The 15,026-nt window shown below is 38.1% G+C and overlaps 1 protein-coding gene across 9 annotated transcripts in view; it reads left to right on the top strand.

The window, feature by feature from the left end:
* The window catches only part of ARHGEF7 (Rho guanine nucleotide exchange factor 7), a 102,242-nt gene that overhangs the window by 13,711 nt on the left and 73,505 nt on the right, over positions 1-15,026 (top strand). For 6 of the 9 annotated variants that reach the window (XR_015749895.1, XM_026668889.2, XM_087967277.1 and 3 more), the window contains exon 2: positions 6,410-6,496. Coding sequence is in view for 6 of the 9 variants with exons in the window: in XM_026668889.2 (XP_026524674.1) it covers positions 6,410-6,496 (87 nt within the window). In the remaining 3 variants the exon portion in view is untranslated. Of the gene's footprint in view, positions 1-6,221; positions 6,319-6,409; positions 6,497-14,318; positions 14,340-15,026 lie in introns of those variants that run through there. The other 3 variants (XM_026668891.2, XM_087967280.1, XM_087967278.1) reach the window with 2 other exon arrangements.

The raw sequence follows: 15,026 nt of genomic DNA, 5'->3' as shown, positions 1-15,026 counted from the left end.
AATGCTGTTATTATTCATATTACAGTGTGTAACTCCATCCCTATTTTCAATGGAGAACAGTCCATTTCTGCCAGAATTCTAAGGAAACTTTTATAACTTTATCCTGGAGAATATATAAATTAGGTTGCCTTGTTTGAATCTCTGATGTGTTTTGTTTACATTTGTTTGCCTTTGAAATATAGATTGTCAAAATGGAATGATTAGCATATCTAGTGATGGGAAGCATTTCAGAGAAAAAAATGGCATTATGGTGAAGAAGCAAATGAATAAAATTGACAACAAATTAGCAACTATATTAGGAAATTGATCTCATGCTGCTGACCTGTAAATCACACCACTGTGGTGAAAGTAGCTACCAAAATACTGCAACTCTTATTGACATAAAGAAGCCCCCATGCAGGATCCTCTGAGACAGTTGATCAAAGACATCATAGGGCTGATTGTAGCCATATGGTCTTTTTCTCTGACAATAGTGACGATGTTCAGCCTCCTATGGAGATTTATGTATTCTGGCAGGAATACTCTGAATGGGGCAGCTGTGTTTGGTCTGTTCAGGGAATAACAGTGCACACAGCTATTGTCATTTACAATGTTAATTCTATGAAAGCTGGTGAGACAAACATTTCCTAAATGTACATCAAATTAAATTGTATACCAGCTGTCCTGGTGGTTCAGGGAATAGCAAAATGATAATTGCTTCTTAAAGGCTGCGGTTCTACTGTAGCTTTTGAGAACATTTCACCTGTTAGCTGACCTCTACCACATATCATTTTAGAGCCACCATCTAAATTTCCTTATTGTACTAAAGCATACTGTGACTTTGGCTTAGCACAATGTATAATTATCAACTGCAATATGTCAGTCATCGTTTATGACTTAGTCTTATCTATGAACTACTGTGGCTTTTTCAAGAGTTTTGTGAAAAAGTATGGCTTAGGTAGACAGTCAAAGGGTCAGGGGCATTTTGCCCAATTTCTGTTTTGTGATTTCCATGGCCTCAAGATTACACTTCTGAAATTTGCTGGCAACTGGCTGTATAATACTAATACTTTCCTCCTATTTTTATTAGGAAATGAACTAGATATACAAAACCCCCATGCATTATAAAAAAGTTGAAAAGAGAAAAACTTCAAGAACAGCATCTCTTTTCAGTTTAACTGCTTTTGTTGTCTTTGGTGTGCTGGGCTTGTAATTAACCACAAACCTCTCAGTTTCATCACTGGGCTCCTTCCTGCCATCTTACATTCCCTTTGGCTGCTTCTGCTTTGTCTAATTGTAAAGTTTGGCAGCATGATGCTGATGTGATGCTCTAATGCCAACATTAAATAAAGAATAAATGAAATTATCCCAGCCTTGTAAAATGGCATGATTTATCAGCATACATACACTCGGGGTGGGATTCAACCAGTGTTACTACCGTTTCGGTGATTATGTTTTGCGCACGCATGCTTGCTGTGCGCGCATGTACTACACCTAAAGCTATGCTGCCCGGACAGCTGATAAGCGCTGTGCGTGGGTGCGTAGTGTTTGAAAAACCACTTTTTTACTGCTTTTTCAACCTCAGCTTTGCTGCGCAAAGCAGCTGAGGTTGAAAAATCAGGAAATAAAGGTCAGGTAAGAGCCTGGGCAGGCAAGTGGGCCAAACAGCAGCAGACACAGAACCGGTTCTGTGTCTGCTGCTCTTCAGAGCTACCGGTTTTATAGAGCCGGGCAGAATCGATAGCATCCCACCCCTGCATACACTCCATTTCATGAGAACTCAGGCAAGAACACTTGGAATTATGTAAGATCCATCTTAGGTAATGATATGGTTGCAAGATTCAGCCAATGCCATTGATGTATTTATTTTGAAGGTTTGGCAAGCAGTGAAATTGCGTGATCAACCAATGCCTAAAATAGTTGTTGACTTCTGCTTCTCTGTATTGCCTGTTTTTAAAACCAAGATTTTAAAAAAACCTTTGAAAACAAACAAGCATTAGGAAGTGATAATGCAGTGCCAGAATCCAAACAAAATAGATACAACTGTATTATTATCAGTTTCTTGAATTATCTGGCATCAGAAAATTGCGTAAGTCTGTAGTACCACATTAGGGTTGGGGAATCAAGAACATGCTTTTTATGTCTAGATAGTTTTTCCATTTTCTTCTTTCTCTGTTGAATGAACTTAACAAATTGCATGGTTGTTCCTACCAGCTACGTGCTGAGAATTCTGGTGGTTGGGCAGATAAAGAAACATTCAGCTCTATTCAGGAATTTTCGCCTATTATCCAATTATGAATCTTCAAGTTCCTGACTTACATTTCTGTTTCTGTGTTCCATTATTTTAAACGTATTATGTCTCAAAAGAAACCTATTTCGACTTGAAACTTTCCTCAATATTTTCTGAATTGATACAAACTTACATATATATATATATATATATATATATATATATATATGTATGTATGTATGTATGTATGTATGTATGTATATGTATATGTATATGTATATGTATATGTATATGTATATGTATATGTATATGTATATATATATATATATATATATATATATATGTATATGTATATACATATATATATATATTATATAAACTGTATAATCAATTGTAGATCTGGAATCACAAGATGGGTAACAAATCTTGGAAATATAAATAAGAGGTTGGAAGTAGATATATTGTCTGATAAGTAAGGTTTGAAATAAGTTTTTTTTTTAAATTGCTATGGAGGAAAAGATTCAAATCCATGTTGGATCAATATATCACACTTAACCATAATGTAGTTTAATTTGGTTTGTACCCACAAGTTCAGAGGTGGCATTCAGCAGGTTCTAACCAGTTCTAGAGAACTGGTAGTGGAAATTTTGAGTAGTTTGGAGAACCGGCAAATACCACCTCTGACTGGAGATTTTACAGTATCCTTCCCCTGCCAGGCCCACCAAGCCACGCCTCACCAAACCACGCCCCACCAAACCACGTCCTCAGAACTGGTAGTAAACATTTTTGAATCCCACCACTGGACAAGTTGTATCTTAGCATGAACCTAGCATGAATTTGTTGATGTCAAAGACATGAAATGCAAAGGCAAATCAACTAAAAAGTGGCAACTAATTCTGATGTCATATTTTGTGAAAGTTGTAATTCAGATATTCAGCAGAATCTGTTTAAACTAGATAAGTCCAAAGCCCTGGGCTGCATGTGACCCTGAACAGATAGTAATTTGACTCCACAAGATACTATATATAACAAGGAATTTTTTTATTTATATACATTACCTATATCATATTGTTTATATGCAGCTTAAGACTATTCCTCTTCATTCAGTGTGAACCATGTATGTGTGTGGAAAGAGACAGAGACATCAACATTAGAAGAGAATGATTTTAAATAACTGAAACGTGTATTGCATTTACTCAAAAGATAGGCAGCCATAATTTAAGAACTACCTTCCCACAAAAAAAGTTAAGATAAAAAATAATTATTTGCTTCCATAAAGCAAATGGGAAAGGTCGCCTTATTTTCTGATAAATGATGTTCCTATTGATAGCTGGTCTGTTCACTAATGTATATTTGGAAGACAGTGGTTGTTAATACTACAAAATTATTTTTGGTCCTTTTAAGTTGCTGGCACATATAAAAACCACTCTGAGGGGTCCTTGATGCTCTCTGAACTTAGTTGTTTTCTTGCAGACATTTTATTACCCAAAGTAGGTAACATCATCAGTGTTAGCAAGAAAACCAAGCTCAGAAAGCACCAAGAATCCCTCATTTCAACCCTGAGCCACAAATGTTCTCATTTATTAAAAACCACTTTGCAATAAGTTACTCATCTTTTAGCTTAGCAGCCTATATTGTCTTGCTCAGTGATTGCATTTTATCACAAATAAGGCCAACATGCATGGTGAAATGATTGTCTATGCAGCTTCTTTTTTCAATAAAGCATTTCTGTTTAATATGGGTACCAAAGAACAGTAATTGATTGCCAGCATTAATCATGAATGAATGCAAGTATGAGGCCACCTGTTACTATTGAATGATGGCTATTAACTTCTACCCTTTTGTGTCTATAGTTTAAATAATCAATGAGAAGAATCTATCCTGTAAAAGGAAAAAATTCAAAATTTGCTTTTCTATTGTAAGGCTTCTAATTTAGTCTCTTATTGACACTTTCATGGAATTTATTCATCAATTCATTTTTTAAGCAGTTTAAAAAAAAGTTGGTGATCACATATATATTAAAATATTTCTACAGGGACAATATGTGGCACATTTTTGAACTTTTAAAATATTTTTCCTTATACATTCCAAGTGAAGTTATTCATTAGAGTTAATTATCAATTGCTACAAGTACTGAGAAATTCTGAGTTTCGGAATCAAGACTGAAAAATCCAGACTGAATTTTCCTGTAAATCAGAGATAGATGAGCACTGAAAAACTGTCTAGATGTAAGGTGTAAGATGTAATTAATTGTTACCATGGTCTTAGCTCTAAGGCTTTATGGTACAGAGATAATTAAGATCTTCCCTATATTAGTGGTATATAGACTTTCCATCACTCCTTACTATTACCTGTATTGACCATGGCTGACAACGTTTGGAAACTTAACATAAAGATCCAAGACTTCATTTCTCTGAAACCTTCTGTGGGCTCTCAAGTTAGTACATTGTGCCTTGGGAGTCTTGCTGTAGGATTAGATGCATATTCATAGATCCAAAACTATTTGACACATTTCTGCTAAGAACTATATAGTGATGTTTTTTCAGTACTGCCTTAGTACAATAAATGAGCAGTTCCCATCAAAACGTTGGTACCTGGTCCCCAACCCTAGGCTATGGACAAGCACCAGGCTGTGACACACCAGAAACCGGCTATGCAAACAAGCCAAGCCCCATCCGTGCATGCACAGGGTGCAGGCAACCATAGAGGCAAACGGGGCAAAACCATGCCTCCTGTCCACAAAAAAACAACAACCCCTCTCTCCACAGAATTGATCCCTGGCACCCAAAAGCTTGGGGGTGGGGAGCACAGAGCTACAATATTCTCTACTTTTCTGTTAAAGGTGCACAATGTGGATGCTTCATCAGATACAACCATCATCCTTTTTGGGGGTTGAGGAATCTGTTCTGCTCTTCTAAAGAACAGGGTTCAGATTATTGCACAAAGTCTTTTTACAGGTAGCTCCAGTTTTGCCAGTCAGCTTGAGAATATTTGTGTTTTTTCATGTATTAAAATTGGGTAGGACAGGTTATTCTTGGTTAACTAAGGGGTTTTGTTTCTGATTTGTTTTGCTATTATGTTTTATGATGTAGTTCAAGATTTAATGATTGCCAACTCTCTTGAGCACATCTGGAAAAACATATTTTGAAAAATACAGTATATCACACAATTTTTGCTTCAAATGACCCAGTATTATGGAAGCCTGTAATGTGCTCTTAACCTTTTCTTTAAAAAAAAGTTTTTATAATATATGGAACTCTACTACAGACATTTCCCTACTCTTGAGGTATAGCGTTTTCTGTTCATCTTTGAAGCAACAAAATTATGGTGGCATGACATTTGCCAATTCCTGCCCTGCCTTTATTGCTTCTATTTCCAATCATTGCCAGTCCACTTAATTTCCGTTTAGTAGATAGTGCTTTTGGATGCCTTTGAGATAAGGAGATAAATTTTACTTTTAACTTTAGTTCCATTTGGGATGTCTTAAAGCTATTTCACTCATGGGGATAAGGTGAAGGCAATGACGTGAGGAGGTTAAAAATGCAGAAACTTTTGAGGAAAGGGGAGCAGCTCTGGAGAAAGAACAATGAACTACTTCCATTTTATTTGTTTGTTTATTTATTTAGTCAAGCGATTATAAGATAACAGGTATAAGTATAAACAATAGTTATGAATACATGAAATGGATACATATAAGAAAAATAAAACAATAGGACAGGGACAGTAGGCACGTTGATATTATTGTTTTCCCCAGCGGCTGAAAAAAAAGATGTGCGAGCAAATTTGCCTTTTTTCCCCGGGGTGTGTGTTTGGGGGCGGCACTCGTTAGGCGCGCTCTTTTTGTTTTGTTATTTGGACCAAGTGGTCCTCAGGATGGGAAGCAACTATTGGCTAGGGACAGGGAGGGAGGCAGCAGGGAAAATGACCCGGGGTGGGTGGACAGAGACTTCCCTCGTCTTCTTCACACGCCATTTCCTGCTTTCGTGTTTACTTCCCGGTTCACCTCTCCCGTCACGGGCACAGCAAATCAAACGCCGCTTTCAAGGGAAGCCCAAGACGGGAGAAGCAGGGGAGTGAATGGGACTACAGGGCAGAGTTTGTCCCGGAAGGTAAGTCCGGGGTGGCTTCTCTCGAGCGCTTTCCCGCTGTTGGAGCCCAAGCCCGATCTGACATGAGCTCCTTCGCCTTCTCCTCTTGCAGGTTTATCCGGAGCCGCGCACCGAGAGCGAGTGCCTGAGCAATATCCGCGAGTTTCTTCGGGCATGCGGCGCCACCCTTCGCCTGGAGGTGAGGAAATGGGATGGGAGGCGGCTGCATGTCTACCTGTGGTGCGTCGGGGGAGGAGGGTGGAGGAATGGGGTGGCGGTAAAATCTCTGCAAAAGAATGAATCGGGGTATGCAGAAGCCGGGATGGGGTGGCTGCGAACAAGAAACCTCCCTGTCTCTTGTTTTACACAGGCGAGGCTGTCAATAGCCCGGTATTAATCTCATGATTTTTATCTGCACGTCTATAAACTGTTCACACGGATCAATCCTACATTTTCTCTATTTAAAACAGTAATTTATGCCACCCTGCTGTTGCATTGTTTGAACAATGTTCTGTTTTTTTGCAATCAAGCTTAAACGTATTAAGCTTCCCTACAAAGAACTCGGGTGGAAGGACAAGTTAGGAAAGATATGATAGATCTGAGGTTCTGGAGAACTGTGTGTTGCATTGGAATGCTTGTCTTGGAGCTGAGAATACTTACCCCACAATGCCCAGGCTGCTCTTGACTGGTATTAGCCTCACAGCAGAAAGTATCCTAGTGTGGTTTCTGCTAGAAAGCTAGTAAGGTACTTGGATTGGAGAAAAAAAGTTAACCTTCACCTTGTATATTCACTTGCTTTTTTTCATATGTCTCTAGCGCACCACACTGAAGCCTCTGTATATTGTGAAAATCTAGCCTGTGCTGTTTGATAATGGTGTGGTATGTTATGCACCTGAGTTAGTTTAGTAAAGTTTTATTGGATAAGCCTGTTGTGTAAATATAACCAGTTTTGACCTTATGAGTAATTTAGTGATAGCTCTTTTCATGTTGGGGAACTGAGAGCCAGTTTGATATAGTTTAGGTTCTCCTAGGAATCAGAAGATTATGAGTTCTAGACCTCCCTTAGGCATGAAAGCTGGCTTGGTGACTTCGAGCCAGTCATGCTTTTGCAGCCCAACCCATTTCAAAAAGTTGCTATGGGGAAAATAGGAGGAAGGATTATTATGTGTGTTAACTGTCTTGAGTTGACCAAATTAAACAAAGTGGGATATATGGTCATTTAGGACAGTGGTCGCCAACCAGTGGGCCTGGGACCACTTCTGGTCTGCAAGAAAATTTTGGTGGTCCGCAGAGAAATGTCACCCCCAAAGCACCCCCCAAAGCAATTAATCCAGGCTGTGTGAGAACACAAGGCTTGCTTCGCTTGCATTGCAAGCAACACGAGGTAGTGAGGAGAGTGGGGAAAGGGCAGGGGGGGGGACTTGCCCCACTCGCCTGGCCTGGCCACCGGGCTGCTTCTTTCCACTCCTTTCTTCTGCTTTTGGCTGCATGGAAGGAAAGCAGCAAAAGTCTTTCTCTCCCCCAAACTTTGCCAGAAATGAGTCTTTGGGACCCTGCAAGGCATCCTGCTCCAAGAGGTTGCGCCGGTGCAACAAGTCTCACAAAGACTCATTTCTGGCAGAGTTTGGGGGAGAGAAAGAAAGACTTTTGCTGCTTCTGCTGCTTTCCTTGCATGAAGCCAAAAGTCTCTCTCTCTCTCTCTCTCTCTCTCTCTCTCTCCCTCTCCCTCTCCCTCTCCCTCTCCCTCTCCTCCCCCTCCTCCTGAGAACAGAGCTGGAGACGGTATCCTGAGATCCCCAATAAAGAATGATCGATCGGTAGGAAAATGGGGTGAGGAATTTTCCTGCAGACTTTTTTGGGGGGATTTTCCCAGAGTCTCTGATCCACGGGATTTAAAATTATGAGTTTCGTGCTCCCTGAGGTCCAAAAGGTTGGCAACCCCTGATTTAGGGTATCCTATATGTTTTATGTGTGTGTGTGTGGCTTTCCTGTCAAAGGTTCTGCTATTAAACATATTTTAATGCATCACTTTGGACAAAGTCCTCCATGACCAAAGTACATGTTCATTCATAAAAGTGTTGTTTCTATCATATCCAAAATTCCTTTAGTAAGCTTTTCATTAGTTGCAGAATTTTTTATTTGTAGTTTCATCTGTACATTTGCTATATACAAAGTCTTCATCTTAGAATCTGTATTGGTAATCTCACTCATGCAATGCCTGCCCTTTCCCTTCTGAAGGAAAAAAAATTAACTAAATTTAGTTATCAACCCCATTCATTACATCTTCTGTGATCTCTGTTTCCCCATTGCTTTCTATTCTTGCAAACATATCTGTACTCTGCTTTATATGATGCCTTTTCTTCTTTAAACTTGTCACTTCTCTCTGTCATCTCCCTCTAACCATTATTTTCTTGGTCTTTTCTATCTTCTAAACCCATTTTTCCTTCCTTCATAGATATATTTGCAATTTGTTCCTCATTTATTTTCTGTGATCTAACCATATTATCAGTTCTTCATTTTTTTCATCTTTAGTAAATGTTCTAGTATAAAGATGTGTATCTAAAGATACAGTAATCCATAAAAGTATTGTACAAATACATTTAATTTTTCATCATTTGTGCATAACTTGAATATTCACTGTATTTTTACTTTCAAACCTTGATATTCTGATACATTGATTTTTAGATCTATACTTGCTTTATTATACTGTGTATGTAATGTTTGGTATAAATCATAAGGATTCTTGGCTAGCAGCAGTACAGCATCTACATGAAAAGATACATTTTTTCGAACATATATAATCTGTATTGTCACCATAAGTGTTTATTATATAAGAATCCATAAATACATTAAATAATCAAGGAGATCTCATACATCATTGTTCCTTCTCTACTCTGGATCATAAATGTTTATTTCATTTACTAAGCATTCCATTTATTTCATTCATACATTTGTTTGGTTTTATTTTAGCCCAGTGTGTGAGCTCAACTATTGGCAATTATTAACAAAACTATATGTCTTACATTTTGGACCAACACAGGCAGTTGTTTATTTAGTAGCCAGTGGTTTAAGAAATTGATTTAAAATTATTTATGTCAAGGATCATGCTATATATGGAGTGCCAGTGTGCCTATAGATGTTCTCTTTGGTGCCTCAAGGCTATCTTCCATGCCTGACTGTTTACATTGAAGAGTATAATCAAATGAATGGAAGTTGTTATTAAGAAAGCAAAGCATCATATTTATTTCCAAGGCTGACCCTAGGAATTTTTAGAAAATAAGAATGGGTGGTTGCTTTTTTTTTACAAGTGTACTGACCTGCCCAGTAAAAGTACAAAGATTTTATTTATTTGTTTGTTTATTGATTTATTCATGTCAATTAAGGCATACTATACCACACAAAATTTAAAACATAAAATACAGTATTAAAATATGTACAAATTAAGCAGATCTTGTCTAGAAACTAGCAACATTGTGTTCTTTTGCACTGCCACAAGATCCACAAAGGACAGGTATACATATGTGTTGTTGTCTGCATGTCACCACAATCATAAAGAGCAGAAGTAGAATAGGATTAGCCCTATTTGTTCAGAGTGTCTCTGGATGTTGGTGTATCCATGCACAGTCGATCTAAAGAAGCCTCTCCTAGATTTTAACCTCTGATGAACTGGTTTTTAGGCCATGGGGAGGGTGTTGTCTAGATATTGATGATTTAAGCCTCTCTGTATATGTTGCTGCTTCTCTATAACAGCAGGTGGAGCAATGCCAGCTAGATGATAGATCTTATCTAGAGGGATAGGTTTTAGTTATCCAGTAATAATTCTGCTAGCTTCATTCAGAGCAACATCGCAGCATGTGCTGATTTATAACAGAGTGGGCAGGTGTATTCACCTGCTGAGTAGCAAAGAGCTAAAGCTGTTCTCTTAAAAACCCTTGATTTAGCACCCAGTTAGAGCTTATTAATATCCTGAGGAAGTGACCTTCAGTTTAGAGTTGGTACAGTGCTGCTTACCTATTAAGGCCTTATCTAGAGTCATCCCCTAAATATTTAGGGCTGTAGCAATGCTGTAAAAATGAGCCAAAATAATTGGAATTTGGGATGTGGAGAGATGACAATAAAAGTATTAGTAGGAATAGATTTATAAATATGCCAGCTGGAAACTGGAATTTATTCAAACCATGCCAGCACTTTGCTTGGAGGAGCTCCCAGTGTAGCTTGCAAATCAAGGAAAAGTCTGTTCTGCCTTCCAAGCTTACACACTAAAAAGAAATGACATCAAAGGAATAAGAATAGAGAAAGGAGAACAAAAATGAGAGAGAGGGAGAGAGAGAGAGAGATACTGAGATAGTAATGCGGTCGCACCCTCCAGTCATATCTTTGATTATGATTATGATTGGTGCTGCCTAGTGACCCGTAGCATACCCTATACCTGTGATGGCGAACCTATGGCATGCATGCCGGAAGTGGCAAGCAGAGCCATTTCTGCCAGCATGCCAGAGATCGCCCGGAAGAGCCAGCTGATTGTCGGGTATCTGCCACGCATGTGCAGGGGAGATGTATGCACAGAGGGCGGGGCGCCTGGGGGGTCTTGCGTGCATGCGCAGAGGCACGCAGTGTGCAGAGGTCACATGCGCAGAGGCGTGCGGTGCGCATGCAGGGCATCTCGTGCAGGGACGGGGTGTCATGTGTGCATTGCATCATGGGTGCAGGCACATGCACGCGCACTTTCAGCATGTCATGTTGAAAAGGTTAGCCATCACTGCCCTATACAATAGCCTTTGGGGTGACTGGAAAAGTGTATGTGTTTGTAAAGTTCTTTTTATCATTCTTTTTATCATTACAGAAATTTGCTGGGTGGTAAGCAAAAAGCTAACTAAGCTATGACATACATGGTTTGGTTATTTAAAAAGAAAATATCACCCTAGAGAAGCTCTATCTTTTATTTCTTTTGATCCAAGCTGATCATAATTGGTGGATAAATTTATCTAAGAGAGAGTACCAAAGAGTATCTGTCTTTTTAAAGGGACTCTCATACCTTGATTGTGATATCTATTTCATGGGATATTAAGCTAGGCAGATTGAATTAAAATGAGTCATCTTCCAGCAGTTTATTAAAAAGACCAAATCCAATAGTGTCGCTGGATTGTACTATATAACGTGTGCAGTTAGAGGGCTACATAATTTTCAAGTGTCTTTTGGGCACTTGATGTAAATACTTGTTCAGTGTTTGTCATATCTGTACAATATATTTCTGTACATAATCAGAACAGAATTGCAGTAGAAAGATTAAGAATAAAGTAGTGCTAAAATATTTGAGTGGAGGAATTTCTATCTAGATTTTTTGCCCTGGCATCACAGCTAAAAGAAGTTCTGCTTCTCAGCTTTTTTTCCACCACAGAAAATCAGCATCAAATCATTCTAGGCTAAAAATCAAGACAAGTGATATGTCTCTGACAAATGATATAGTTGGCAAAACAGCCTTAGGTAATAGAAGGTATTCCAGGCCACTTTGCACTGCAATAAATAAACTCAGTGCAAATCTGCAGCTATAGTCTTATTTAGCATATTTAGTATAGATCAGGGGTGTCAAACTGGATTTCTTCAAGAGCCGGATCAGCATTGTAGTTCTCCCCTGGGGGCCGGTGGCGGGGCCAAAACAGGGCATGGGGAGTCCACATGTGGGCCCCCTGTGCTTTGTTTTCGTCCTCCATGGCCTCCAGCACTCTGCTGACTGAAAATGGGCTGTGTGGCCTGTTTTGGGGCCTTTTGGGGGCTGTTTTCGGCCCATTTTGGGCCCGTTTTTAGTCCCATTTTTCAGCCCATTTTTCGGCCTGTTTTCTGCATGGTTTTGGCCTGCAGAGTGCTGCAGGAGACCATGGACGGTGAAAATGAGGTGGAGGGGGCATACACTGCCTGTTTTAGCTGCCAGAGGTATTGTGGACTGGTCCCTTGATATTTCCAGGCCGCCCCCGCAGGCTAGATTTAAGTATCCTGCAGGCCTTGAGTTTGACACCCCTGGTATAGATGATAGATCAGATCAGATGGAAACTCATCAACAGCATTTTCCTCTTGTGATACGCACATTTGTCCTATTCCAGCCATCTGTTAGAGTAAAATCAGATAGATATCAGGGACATGCATCAAGATTCTGTACCCTAAATTTCTGTATGATCTCGTCTAGCAGTCTTTTATGTAAATCAGGGAGAGGAAATCTGAAAGACATCAGTTCTTTCTCACTATTATAAATGGACAAACAATGGAAAAATATTTATATATTGTACAGTGGATGTAAAGCATTGTAGATAAGACATATTTGCAACAATTCCACCCAAAGCACCTTAATATAGAAGGCAAGTCTGTTTAAACCAGATTTTAGAATCTAATTCTGAGAAGAATTGGAATTCTGCAGTACAGTGCATCTCAATATTACCCAGGCAAAGACAAAACTGGCATTATGTAAATAATAAAAGTAGTAGTATTACAGGATAGCCTATAGAAATCTTACTATGCCCTTACATGTTCTCTTAATACCATTAGATACCAGAAATATTAAAGCTTGCTGGAAAAAGAATACAGTTAGTTTTATCTGAAAACTCATGAGATCTATTTCAGTTATTCCAAGAATGATAGACTTGGTTCAATTCAAAATGATTAAAACTGAGCATTATTTAGAATCGTGCAACCACTTACACTTCCAAAAACTAAACCATTATATCCATCACAACTACAAACTACATTTTACCTTATATGGTATACTTCACGTGCAGGAGACTCTTATATGTAGTGATGGACTGCCTTCTCCATGCTAAGTTTGGTATAGGGAACAAACAGCTTTGTTCTCCTAATGCTTTGGTGCCATCCCTTACACTGTAATATCTTTCTCTTGAGGAAGTGCTAATGATTGACTGGTATGTAGCATTGTATTTATTGCTGTTAGGGTTTTTGCCTAATGACTAGAAAGCTAGTCATACAGAACCAAATTAGTTATTAATGGGCCAAAGAGAAAGTCTATATGATTTCAGTTGAGATTGAGTTATAAAGTGGTGAGATATTACACTGCCAGATATCCTAGGAAGTACATGTGCCATGAAATGAAAACCAACCCAAAACCTTTCCTGTTCTTGTTGTAGATGAGGGATAGGAATTTCTTTTTTTAAAAAACTCCAGAAGTATTAGGGCATTATGGATCTACAGAAGTTCAGATGTACTCTGGACAGATGCTAGAATGTTAGATGTTGAAGTGTTGTCCATGCTAAAAAAGCAACACAGGAAAATTCAAGTTCAAAATAGAGGCAATTCCTATATACCAGTAATAGCTACATATATAACTTTAGAATTGGCAATCAGTCTTGAAATTGAGGTTTCAGAAATGGGGAAGAAAAAGAAAAAAATAAAAGAAATGCACCCAATGCACATTAATATGGTTTATCAGCCATCATGTTTTGAATATAAATACTGTATTACAACATAGTCTGCTGAAACTCTCCCAAATGTACTGAAATGCATGGATATTTTTATTATGGTATATTTTACTTATTTGTTTTAGGAATTGATATTTCTACCTGTATAGTCTATTTATTTCTTTTTGGTTTACTGCGAGAAGATCTGTAGGTAGCATTCCAGAGCCTTCACAGCTCTGCTTCCTGAGAAGCAGCTGCAGAAAAATAGGCAGGGAGTCATTTATCTAAATGCAATTTCTGTGATACAAAGAAATACTGGTCTCTGCCTTAAATACTGGTCTCTGTTAATATGATTGACGTCTTACATGAAGAAACTTTTGATAATCAGTGCACTACATATACATACTTTGTTCTTCCTTCTTCCATCCTTTATCCTGTTTGTTTTCCTGTTGAGTAACACATGCAAGGTGCAGAATGCAGATGGTGATGATGCTTCAGTTCGGGTGGGCCAATCAACTTGTTCCAATATGCCAGATAGTCTCAGTCTGCCAGGAAACATAAGCCCCTTAACATCCTGTTTTTTTATGACTCCTTTTAATGTTGGTTTAGTAAACTGTTACTGAGTGAGAATTTACAATGGAGGTGAGTTTAAATCTATTTTCCCCTTGCTTTTTTAGAAAAAATTTCTTGCTTTTAAATAGTTTGTTATTTAAATTTTTCATTTTAAATGTCTTTCAGGATTTAGGACACCACTTTTTTTGCCTTTATCTTGCATCATGTTTAAGTGTTTCTGAAACATAGAAACTAGATTTTTAAAAAAATCTTTAAAAATCAGTGGAAGTTTTCTTTTCTTAATAGACTTTAGGAAGAAATTTGCAGAATATTTTTTGTTTTACTTAATAGAATCAAAACTTGTCACACTCAAGCCACTGTTCTGTGTCTCTGATGTTAAATTTGTTATTTTTGACTTTTGTTTTTGATGTTATACCTCTTATTAGAGGTAAAGCAAAATTGGAGTATGCTTACAAGATGTGGAAGAGGTGCAGGATGTAAATTACATTTTATATACTTTGCTTTACAACAAAGTATACATAAAAAGGTGTAATGAAGTAATACTAATGTCAATACTGTATGCCCTTTATATAAAAAGTTTACAACTTTTACAAAATATTTTGCTGTGAAATGCTCTGAAAAGCTAGCAGCATTTAAATTATGAAATAGAAAAGGCTATGCATGTAGAAATGAATGAATTTGGTAACTCACATGGATAGCTACACACCCATAGAAAGATAGATTTTATAACAACTATTATTTTCTGCATATTGGTAC

Source organism: Notechis scutatus, chromosome 5, assembly GCF_049901735.1.
Source record: "Notechis scutatus isolate UNSWTSFEM ecotype Mainland chromosome 5, rNotScu1.2, whole genome shotgun sequence".
Classification (NCBI taxonomy): Eukaryota; Metazoa; Chordata; class Lepidosauria; order Squamata; family Elapidae; genus Notechis; species Notechis scutatus.
Note: the sequence above shows the minus strand (reverse complement) of the source record. Positions and strands in the feature narration are given on the sequence as shown.